This window comes from Chlorocebus sabaeus, chromosome 10, assembly GCF_047675955.1.
Source record: "Chlorocebus sabaeus isolate Y175 chromosome 10, mChlSab1.0.hap1, whole genome shotgun sequence".
NCBI lineage: Eukaryota > Metazoa > Chordata > Mammalia > Primates > Cercopithecidae > Chlorocebus > Chlorocebus sabaeus.
In genome coordinates this window covers 128,564,050-128,576,129 of record NC_132913.1, presented here as the reverse complement: position 1 = coordinate 128,576,129, position 12,080 = coordinate 128,564,050, and the positions used below count along the sequence as shown (strand labels likewise).

At 44.3% G+C, this 12,080-nt stretch overlaps 1 protein-coding gene across 6 annotated transcripts in view; it reads right to left on the bottom strand.

Annotated features, from left to right (window-relative positions):
* SNED1 (sushi, nidogen and EGF like domains 1) overlaps nucleotides 1–12,080 on the bottom strand; it is an 87,045-nt gene that overhangs the window by 53,267 nt on the left and 21,698 nt on the right. For all 6 annotated transcript variants that reach the window (XR_005241188.2, XR_005241189.2, XR_005241190.2 and 3 more), the window contains exons 2-3: nucleotides 3,591–3,878; nucleotides 462–602 (exon numbers count right to left, since the gene is read on the bottom strand). Coding sequence is in view for 3 of the 6 variants with exons in the window: in XM_007966961.3 (XP_007965152.3) it covers nucleotides 462–602; nucleotides 3,591–3,878 (429 nt within the window). In the remaining 3 variants the exon portion in view is untranslated. The remainder of the gene's footprint in view (nucleotides 1–461; nucleotides 603–3,590; nucleotides 3,879–12,080) is intronic.

Genomic DNA, 12,080 nt, shown 5'->3' with positions numbered 1-12,080 from the left:
AGTATGACCCCAGAGGAAGCAGGTGGCCTGGAGGTGAGCAGGGGTGCACACAGCCTAAAGGCACTCGGGACTGGGGAGCACTGACCCTGTGGCCATTGTTCTGTTTCATTCCCTCCACACCCGGGGTTTCCTGTCGGCTGTGGTCCCTCGGGTCACTGGCTAGGCCAGACTGCAGGGCACAAGGAGCAGAGGACATTTCTGTTGCTGCCACAGCTGTTACAGGGGACTGCAGGGGTGGGGCGGGCAGGGCAACGGGACAAAGATGCCTTCAGGCCTGAGGATGTTTCTTTGTTTTCCGGCAGCGGGAGGCCTCAGGGATGGTCATGGATGCCTCGCGCTGGCCTCTGCATGGTACGGGGGGTCTGCCTATGGTGGGCCCCTGTCTACCTCATCAGCTCATGACAGTCCTGGCTGTGGGGAGCAGGGGTCCCGAACACAGAGCACCCACTGCACTCGCCTACCTGGGCTGCAATGCCCCCCAGGCCAGTGGCGTTGCCCCCACTGCTGGCGTGTGTGCCTGTGGTCCACACGATGGACTCATAGTTGAAGATGGTGAAGGAGAGCTTGCCGTCTGTGATGAGCACAGTCTGGAATGTGTTGACCTGCCGGGGAGAGGGGGCTGAACAGGGCCCTGCACTCCCCTTGGCCCATGGAAGCCCTGCCCTGTCCACCATTCTGGCACACTGTCATTGTCCACTGGGCCTCTGGCTTGCTCAATGCCTGTGTCTTCTAGCTGAACAAGCAGACAAGGCAGGACCTCGGTGGCCTCATTCTCTGCTTTCTCCCAGAGCCTGCCACTCAGCAGAGGCCGTTCCCAACCCACGACTGTTGCTGGGGTGAGTGAAACACCCGGGGCGAGTGTGGGGCCCACAGATGGGAGCAGACCTTGTCCCCTGCCCTTAGCCAGATCTACACAATCTCCTGTGTGAAATGAGCAAAATTATAAAAAGGAAAAGAGGGAAGGTAAAAAGAACCAAGGAAGAGCCGTGCTACAGCGTTTAATAGGCCTCACGGTTTTCACAGAATTCTACTGCATGGAAATTCTACTGCATGGTAATATCAGTGTACAGATGAGAGACGCCAGATGAGAATCGAGCAAAGGATCGGGACTGTTTAAGAAATGATCTTGGGACAAACAGGAAACCCCCTGAAAAAGAATCAGATCAGAGTCCTGCCTCTCACCACACACGAAAACATATCCCAAATCAAATAAGGTTTTAAAGTGAAAGAAAATCCTAGAAGAAAATACAGGCGAATATGTATAACTCAGGAAAGGGAAAGGACTTTTTAAGTGTGATGTTTGTTCACAGCAAAAACCAAAAGGGAGAATTATACATTTGACTGCAAAGGGCTTCTGAATATTTAAAAAAATCCACAAGATCAAATTGAATGGCAAACAGTAATGTGAAAAACATATTTATAACGCATAGGGCAGATAAAACTTTCCAGATCCTTAGTTCAAGAACTACAGATCAATAAGAAAAAGTATCACAGAAAAAATGTCAGAGGGTATGAACAGACACATCACGGTAGAATACAAGTAACCAATAATATTGGAACACATTCAGCACCACTAGAAATTAAAGATGTGTAAGTTAAAAAGTAGCACTCATTGTTTTGTCTATAGATCTGACAAAGCTGGAAAATGACAGCTGCGGTGCAAGGAAACCGGCACTTCTAAATGTGGGTCCTCAGAGTATTGAATGTGTAGATTCTTTTTTTTTTTTTTTTTTTGAGATGGAATCTCCCTCTGTCACCCAGGCTGAAGTGCAGTGGCATGATCTCAGCTCATTGCAACCTCTGCCTCCCAGGTTCAAGCAATTCTCCTGCCTCAGCCTCCCCAGTAGCTGGGATTACAGGCACCTGCCACCACGCCCAGCTGATTTTGGTATTTTTAGTAGACAGGGGAGTTCGCCATGTTGGCCAGGTTGGTCTCAAACTCCTGACCTCAGGTGATCCGTCTGACTTGGCCTTCCAAAGTGTTGGGATTACAGGCGTGAGCCACCACACCCAGCCTGAATGTGTAGAGTTTTGAGAGGGAAATTGGAATTCTGCAGGTGACAATCGCCCTTCTAAATACGTGTACCAGGACAGGATCATGAATAAGCCGACCTGAGCTATGCCGTGCCCACCGCAGGCCCCTGGTATTGCACCTGTCCAGCGATGGGGTGCAGGTGAAACAAATTCGCATGCTGCCTGGTGCTGGGCTAGTTTGTAGTCACTTAGAAAGATGGGTGATTATACAGTGTACATTCCACTTATGTAAAAGTCAACATTAGAGAAACTACGTGCTCTGCTTTAGGAAAGCGAATGTAAGTGCTATCACTCGGAAAACAAACGAAGACGTGAGGGCTGCAGAATTGGGGTGGTGGCACTGTCTAGGGGACAGGGCGGACTAGAGCCAGTAAAGGCCCATGGTGGGGCTCTGGGAGCCAGAGAGGCGCAATGAGGAGATGCATGAAGCTGAACTGTCCGTTTTCTGTCAATGAACCTGCTCCTGGAAGCGCCGCTGGCTGGGTTATGCTTCTGAGCACTTCCTGATACCTGGCTGGAGTGACCCCATGGGGCAGATGCGTCCTGTCTGCTTCGTCCAGGGCTGTCTGCCCAGTGCCTAGAACACTTGCCTGTCATTTGGAAGGTGCCCTTAAAAAGTGCTTATTAGGAGGCCGAGGTGGGTGGATCACCTCAGGTCAGGAGTTGGAGACCATCCTGGCCAATATGGGGAAACCCCCTCTCTACTAAAAATAGAAAAGCACGCCTGCAATCCTAGCTACTTGGGAGGCTGAGGCAGGAGAATCGCTTGAATCTGGGAGGCGGAGGTTGCAGTAAGCCGAGATCGTGCTATGGCACTCCAGCCTGGGCAACAGAGCAAGACTGCGTCAAAAAAAAAAAAAAAAAAAAAAAAAAAGTGTTTATCAAATGCATGAACAAACAGCTCTGAAAATGGCAGCTCTGCACCCAGTGCCTCTTTTCTAGGGAGTTACTGTCTGTCTTGCACAGCCATGATCCAGTGCCCAGTGCAGGCCTGGCCACAGTAGGTGCTGAGTAAATACATCTGCTGCCGGAGTGGGCAGCTGTCCTTGTTAGGGAGTGTCAGCCCACCAGAACTCATCAGGCCTGCAAAGTGGCTGATTATTCTCGAGTCAATGTTTCTGTCATGTTTGGCATTATCAAGGAAGAGTATAAAACAGAATAACCTTAAAGTATAATAATAATAAAACAAAACAAAACAAAACAAAACAAAAAAACCAGAATAACCTTCCAGTTTAACCTTTTGAGTACTGGGCCATTGCAAATGGAAATCCTCCTAACACCTATCACCCCACATGCCTCTCTCTGATGCGTGAGCTGCTGCTTTAGGGAATTTGGTGTTTCCTGGAGGCAAGTGGCTTTCAGGAGCACTGGAGAAGGTTGGGGCCGTGTCCTCTTCTTACTGGTCTCTGTGGTTTTGACCACATGTTCCCCTCTTAGATATGGACCAGTGACTGTACCACACCCACATTAGCAAGTGGGGGCCCTGGTGTGGGGAGACCCTGGGCCCTAGCCACACACACCACCCCTTCCCCCGCAGGACAAGTGCCTGGACTCACAGGGGATGAGGAACTGCCTCCAAAGAAGGTCACTCGGTACCAGGTGGCAACAAAAACCCAGGTGGCATTGAAGTCCAGGAGCTCGGGGAAGTAGTGTCTGACATCCTCCGTGGCTCGGCGCAGCGTGGCTGGGTCGGTGGCCTCCCGGTAGTACACATCGCCTGCACGCCGGTTGTCCACATCTGCCCAGAAGGCTGCCACCACGCAGCGGTCCTTGGCAATGGGGAAGGCCACTGGGGTGAACTGAGAAACCTCCTTCAGGAAGGAGATGATTCCGTTGTTGTTCACCTGGGAGGCAGAAAGCCAGAGCGGGGATTGACTGGGGGCTGTGGGCAAGTGGGTGGGTCCAGCAGCCTCCCCAGTCCCTGCTACCAGGCATCCTCTGAGGGGAAGTCAGTCTTGGGCAGGGCATCCCCAGGGTGGCCTGACAGTCCCCTGTCCCTGAGATGGGTCCAGCATGACCTGTTCCACCCCCTCCTGTCATACTGTGTGCTCAGGGCACAGGCTCTGACCTGCATGCAGTACCTGATGCCCTGCAGAGTGCCCAGCCCTGGTTGGCTGCTGTGGGGGTAAGAAAGCCCCGCTTTGGGTCCTGGCCTCAGTCAGTGGGGCACTCGGGCCTGCCCAGCAGCTACTGCTCCTCAGCTCTGCTCCAGCTGGGGCCTCAGGAGGCCAGGCGGAGCCCCAGTATCTGAGCTAAGCCTGAAAGGGTGAGCAGGGGTCACACAAGGTGGGCTTAGGGGAGGGGTCCCCCACTACAGAGGAGGTGGGATGGCCAGGGGCCAGCATGGCTGGGGAGGCTAGAGGGGCTGCAGTGGACAAGTGGGGGAGCCTGTGCTTGGCCTCCAGGCAGTGGGGAGCACCAAAAGGTTTCTGAGCAGCACTTCTGCAGTGAGATGCACATGCTTCAATCCTGGCCCCACACTCCATGCCACTGGCTGTGCATCCATCCATGACGCAGCTCAGCTGCCGACCTCCCTGTGCTCTGGTTTTCTTACTTACCAGAGAGGGCTATGGCTGGAATGTTTGTGTCCCCCTACATTACTATGTTGAGATCCTAACTCCCAAAGAGATGGTGTTAGCAGGTGGGGACTCTGGGAGGTGATTAGGCAATAAAGGTAGAGCCCTGGTGAATGGGATGAGTGCCCTAGTAAAAGAAGCCCCAGAGAGCTGCCTTCTGCCATGGGAGGATACATAAGAAGACGCCATCTATGGTGCAGGAAGTGGGCCCTCACCAGTCACTGAGGCTGATGACAGTGCCTTGATCTTGGACTTTCCAGCCTCGAGAGCTGTGCAAACTACATTTCTGTTGCTTACAAACCACTCAGTCTAAGGCATTTTACCACAGCAGCTCGAGCTGACGAGGGCACTGGCTCTGACCTCACAGGGTGCTGGGCCCAGGTGACTGCGCCGCTGATCACAGTGGTCAGTTCTACGCTGTCATTATTTGCTACTGGCAAGAATGTGACCAGAACCATGCTTTTAGAAAAGACCCTCTGGACTTCCCCTTTGGGTGAAGCCTAGAACAGGCAATAAGGGGGTCCCAGAGTGGCAGTGCTCCTGCCTTCTACACTGAGGCAAAGGAAAACCCTCTCTAGAGGAAGATGGCATCATCTTAGGCCTCAAGTTATTCCTGCAAATAATTTTTCAAATACACAATCCAGGACACAGTCAAAGATAATCAGCTACCCAAGGAAGCATGATACCACCAAGAGAAATAGACAGAAACGAGAGAAACAGCAGATACTGGAATTAAAATAACTAGGTTCAAAGAGATCAATGCAAACTTTAGAATTTTATCAGGAGAATAGTCAAAACAATCTTGGAAAGGAAGTACGACATTGGAGGACTTACACTTACAGATTTCAAAACTTACTACCAATCTCCAGTAATCAGTGTGGTACTGGCATAAAGACAGATGTACAGACTGATGGAATAAAACAGAACCCAGAAATAAGCCTTTGATATATAATCAAATGATTTTCACGAGGGTGCCAAGACCATTCTTGAGGAAAGGACAGTCTTTTTAACAAATGGTGCTGGGAAAACTGGACATCCACATGCAAAAGGATGAAGTTGGACCCTTACCTCACACTGTATACAAAAATTAACTCAATATAGAGCCAAAACCTAAACATAAGAGCTAAGACTGTAAAACTCTTAGGAGAAACTAGGGCAAAAGCTTCATGACGTTGGATTTGCAAATGATGTCTTGGATATTACACCAAAGGCACAGGCAACAAAAGAAAAGACAGAGAAATTGGACTTCATGAAAATTAAAAACTTTCATGCATCAAAACATACTATTAACAGAGTAAAAAGGCAATCTGAAAACAGAATAACAGAAAACATTTACAAATCATATATCTGATAAAGGATTAATATCCTTAGAGAGAACTCCTAAAACTCAACAACAAAAAAAACCTTGTTTCAAAAATGAGAAAGGACTTGAACAGACATTTCTCCAAAGAAGATACACAAATGACCAATAAGCACATGGAAAGATGTCCAACATCACTGCTATTAAAAAAACAAACCTAGGAAAGTAACAAGTGTTGGTGAAGATGTGGAGAAATTGGAACCCCTGTGCACTGTTGGTGAGAATGGAAAATGGTACAACTGCTGTGAAAAACAATGTGGTGGTTCCTCAAAATTAAAAACAGAATTACCATATGACCCAGCAATTCCACTTCTGGGTCTATAACCAAAAGAATCAAAAGCAGGGTCTTGAAGGGATTTGTATTTGTACACATATGTTCATAGTGTTATTATTCACAATAGCTAACACCAGGCAGGAACCTGAGTGTCCACTGAGGAAGAATGGCTAAATAAAATGTAGCACATCCATACAATGAAATATTACTTAGCCTTAAAAAGTAAGGAAATCCTGGCCAGGCACAATGGCTCATGCCTGTAATCCCAACACTTTTGGAGGCTGAGGCAGGTGGATCACCTGAGGTCAGGAGTTCAAGACCAGCCTAGCCAACATGGCAAAACCCTGCCTCTACTAAAAATACAAAAATTAGCTGGGCATGGTGGCACATACCTGTAATCCCAGCTACTCAGGAGGCTGAAGCACAAGAATCACTTGAACCTGGGAAATGGAGGTTGCAGTAAGCCAAGATCATGCCACTGCACTCCACACTCCAGCCTGGGTGACAGAGTGAGACCCTGTCTTTAAAAAAAAAAAAAAAAAAAAAAAAAAAAAAGGTAAGGAAATCTGTCATAGGCTACAACATGGTTGAACCTTAAAGACATTATGCTAAGTATAAGCCAGTCAGAAAGACAAATACCATATGATTCCACCTATATGAGGCACCTAGAGGAGTCAAATTCATAGAGACAGAAAGTAGAAAGATGGTTTCCAGGTGTTGAAGGAAGAGGGGAATGGGGACTTACTATTTAATGGGATTAGAGCCTCAATTTCGAAAGATGAAAACAATTTTGTGGGTGGATGGTGGTAATGATGACACAATAATGTGAATGTACTTTAATCATTGAACCATACATTTAAAAATGGCTATGATATTAAATTTTGTTATGTGTTTTACCACAATGAAAAAATTGAGAGAAAAAGACTAGTATAAAAAAAATTAATCAGGAATGTAAATTATTTAATCAAAAGACATTTTAAAGAACCAAGTGAATAGGCTATAAGTAACTAAATAACAGAAATTAAGAACTGGATAGATTGAAGAGTGGATTTGATGCATTAAGAAAGAATTATGAACTGAAACTAAAAGGTCAGAAGAAACTATCCAGAATTTTAAAAGACACAAAAAGATGGAGAATACAGAAGAAAGGATGAGACATAATGGAGAACAGTAAGATGACCAAACAAATGCACAACTTGGAGCACCAGAAGGAAAGGATACACAAAGGCAATGGTGAGTCCAGAACTGATGAAAGACATCAAGCCATATGCAGAACACAGAGTGAATCACAGTGATTCACTAGCTGGAAAAATAAAAACAAAGCCACATCAGACAAATGTTGGAAATGCACAAGGTCAATGACAAGGAGACATTCTTAATTTTTTTTCTTTTTCTATTGCTGCTGCACAAATTATTCACAAGGAGACAATCTTAAAAAGAAAAAACAGATTACCATTAGGGGCACTGCAAGTAGACTGACAGCTGACTTCTCATATACAACAATGAAAGCTAGACACAGTGGAATCATATTTTCAACCTGCTAAAAGAAAACAACTGCCAACATAAAGTCTTATATCTAGATAAAATACCCTTTACTATGGAAGGCAAAATAAAGACAATTCAGGTAAATACATAATAAATAGCAGACCCACACTAAAAGAGATGCTAACGGATCAACTTCAAGTCAGAGGGAAACGTAAGATCAGAGATGCAAGAAGGAAAGAAGGGCAAATGAAATATAAAGAAATAACATATATTGCCTTATGAAATGGTGTAAAAAGTCTATAGAATTAAAACTCACATTAATAATATACATTGAGAGAGGATAAATCATGTTGAAGTGTTCCAAGGTCATTACATTTCCCAGGAGGAGGGTAAAGGTATAAATGAACTTGCTAGTGAATTTTAATAAGTTAAAAGTATATATTGTATTGTCTAGGGCACTGGTCCCCAACCTTTTTGGTAGCAGGGACCAGTTTCATAGAAGACAATTTTTCTATGGACTGGGGTGGGGGGTGTGGGAATTGTCTGTGGATGAAACTGTTCCACCTTACATCATCAGGTATTAGTTAGTCTCATAAGGAGCGTACAGCCTAGATCCCTCACATGTGCAGTTCACAATAGGGTTTGTGCTCCTATTAGAATCAAATGCCACCACTGATCTGACAGGAGGCAGACTCAGGCGGTAATGCTCACTCTCCTGCTGCTTGCTGCCTGCTGTGAGGCCACAGACCAGTACTGGTCTGCAGCCGCAGGGGTTGGGGACCCGAGGTCTAGGGTAATCACCAAAAGAACAGAAACCGTGTCCATATTCTATACTGATAGAGGGGATAATACGGCATGATTGGCCGGGCACAGTGGCTCATGCCTGCAATTCCAACACTTTGGAGGCTGAGGCAGGTGGATCACCTGAGGTCAGGAGTTTGAGACCAGCTTGGCCAACATGGTGAAACCCCATTTCAACTAAAAATTAAAAAAAAAAAAAATTAGCTAGGTGTGGTGGCAGGTGCCGATAATCCCAGCTACTCGGGAGGCTGAGGCAGGAGAACTGCTTGAACCTGGGAGGCAGAGTTTGCAGTAAGCCAAGATCACACCATTGCACTCCAGCCTGAGCAACAGAGCGAGACTCTGTCTCAAAAATAAATAAAATAAAATAAAATATGGCATGATTAAAATACTCAAAACATGGCAAGAAAGGAGAGAAAAAAATATAAAATAGGTGAGAAATGTTGCACAAACAAGGTAGTAAAGTGGCTGGGTGTGGTGGCTTACACCTGTAATCCCAGCACTTTGGGAGGCTGAGGTGGGTGGATCACAAGGTCAGGAGTTCAAGACCAGCCTGGCCAACATACTGAAACCCCGTCTCTACTAAAAAATACCAAAAAAAAAAAAAAAAAAAATTAGCTGGGTGTGGTGGCAGGCACCTGCAGTCCCAGCTACTTGGGAGGCTGAGGCAGAAGAATGGCTTGAACCTGGGAGGTAGAGGTTGCCGTGAGCCAAGATAGCGCCACTGCACTCTAGCCTGGGTGACACAGTGAGACTCTGTCAAAAAAAAAAAAAAAAAAGTAGTAGCGTGAAATACAACTACACCAGACATGTACTAAATGAAAATGAATAAGGTTGGGCATGGTGGCTCACGCCTGGAATCTCAGGACTTTGGGAGGCCCAGGCAGGCACTTGAGGTCAGGCGTTTGAGACCAGCCATGGCCAACATGGTGAAACCCCGTTTCTACTAAAAATACAAAAATTAGCTGGATGTGGTGGCACATGCCTATAGTCTCAACTACTTAGGAGGCTGAGGTAGGAGAATTGCTTGAACCTGGGGGGTGAAGGCTGCAGCAGAGAGCGTACCACTGCACTCCAGCCTGGGCCACAGAGCAAGTCTGTCAAAAAAAAAAAAAAAAAAAAAAAAAAAGAAGAGAAAATGAATTAAATGTTCCAGTTTAAAGATATACTATCCAAATGCTAATCAAAAGCAAGAGCTGGTATAATCATATTATTATCAGATTAAAAAGACCATAAGGCAAAAAGCACTGCTAGAAGTAAAGAGGATCTACTTCATCATGATAAAGATATAAGAGCTCTGCATTTGTGTATACCCAATAGCAAGGCCTCAGCACATATAAACGAAAATTTGACAAAAGGAAATAGTTCAACTCACAATCATGGTGGGATATTCAATGTATCTTCTCTAGTAAAAGACCAGACCAGGCACGGACAAAGATAATATATCAGAATAAAGAAAATCTGAACAAGGCAAATAATAAATGACTTAATAGATATCACAAATGGAACCTTTTTTTTTTTTTTAACCACATATTGGGCCATAAAGCAATTGCCAACAAATTTCAAATGACTGCAAAACTTATAGAGCTTGTTCTTTATCCATAGTGTAATTATACTAGAAATAATAACTTAAAAAGTAGAGGTTAAAAAATAAAAATTCTCATCACCAGGAAATGGAGGCAAAAAGAAAACAGAAATATAAATAACTGTATAAAGAAATATAACAAAAACGCTACTTAGCAAAAACTTGTGAGGATGTGGAGAAAGCAGAACTTCAATGGAAATTTATAGCATTGCATGCATATTTTAGTATCTATATATAGTAAATAAACACAATATTTAGCAAACACACTCATATATAGTAAGTAAATATACTAAACAAAGTTTAGTAAATAAAATAATATATATTAAACTCCTATGTAAGAGAATAAAAAAATAAAAATTAAGAGCAGAAGTTAAATAGAAAACAAATACTGAATAAAGAGAATCACCAACAAAGCCCAAAACTTGTTTAAACTAATAAAATAGACCAGGTGCAGTGGCTCACGCCTTTAATTCCAGCACTTTGAGAGGCCAAGGCAGGCGGATCACAAGGTCAGGAGATCAAGATGATCCTGGCTAACATGGTGAAATCCTGTGTCTACTAAAAAAATACAAAAAATTAGCTGGGTGTGGTGGCGGGTGCCTGTAGTCCCAGCTATGTGGGAGGCTGAGGCTGGAGAATGGCGTGAACCTGGGAGGCAGAGCTTGCAGTGAGTGGAGATGCACCACTGCACTCCAGCCTGGGTGACAGAATGAGACTCCATCTCAGAAAAAATAAAATAAAATAAAATAAGAAAATAAACGAATAAAATAGATAAACCTCTGGTGAGAGTGATCAAGTAAGAAAGAGAAGGCACAAACTGCTTAGGATGAAAAAGAGGCTACCATTTCAGCCCCTGATGCTATCAAAGAAGGTAATCAGAGGATTTTATCAACATCTTTATAACAATACTTTCAAAAATTTTAGGTAAAATAGAAACTTTTCTTGAAGAATGCAGCTTACCAAAACTGGCTTAAGAAGAAACAATGGAGGGGGGAATGTTAGCATGACAGAATAATGACTTTCTGGAAGAGGAAGGACAAAGGCTACCATAGCTCATGTTAGGAGAAATGAGAAGTCTTCCAGGATCCCAGTGGAGAATGCTCTCCACAAGTATTAAGTGTTTGCAGTGGTGTGGGGTGGGGAGAGTGAGGTTCCTCTATATCCTACCTGTTGATGAAGCTGAGCAGTGAGAGGTAGGCTGGAAACAAGGCCACTTGATTTGGCTGTTGTCATGACAAGGGTGCCAAGGCTATTCAGTGGGGGAAAGAATAGTATCTTCAACAAATGGTGCTGGTAAAACTGGATATACCTATGAAAAGTATAAAGCTAGACCCCTACCTCACACCATATACAAAAATTAAGATGGATCAAAGACCTAATGTAAGAGCTAAAATTATAAAACTCTTAGAATAAAACAGGGGTATAAATCTTTGTGACCTTAGATTATCCCATGGTTTCTTGGATATGACACCAAAAGCACAGGCAACAAAAGAAAAAATAGATGAATTGAGTATTATCAGAATTAAAAACATTTGTGCTTCAAAGGACACCTTTAGGAAATGAAAAGACAACCCACAGGATGAGAGAAAGTACCTGCAAATCATAATCGGATAAGGGATATATATCTAGAAGATATAAAGTACTATTACAACTCAATAATAAAAACTTCAATAGGCATTATTCTAGAGCAGATTTAGAAGGAGCCAATAACATACAAAAAGATGCTTGACAGCATTAACCATTAGGGAGAGGGAGATTGAAAACACAAGCAAGGTACCACTTTTCACCCGGCAGGATGGCTGTAATGAAAAAAACAGATAATAACCAGTGTTGATGAGAAACTGGAACCCAAATAGTACAGCTGCTTTGGAAATGGTCTGGCATTTCCTCAAATAATTAAACAAAGCATTAATATACACACCAGCAATTCCACTTACACTACCATATATACTCAAGAAAATGGAA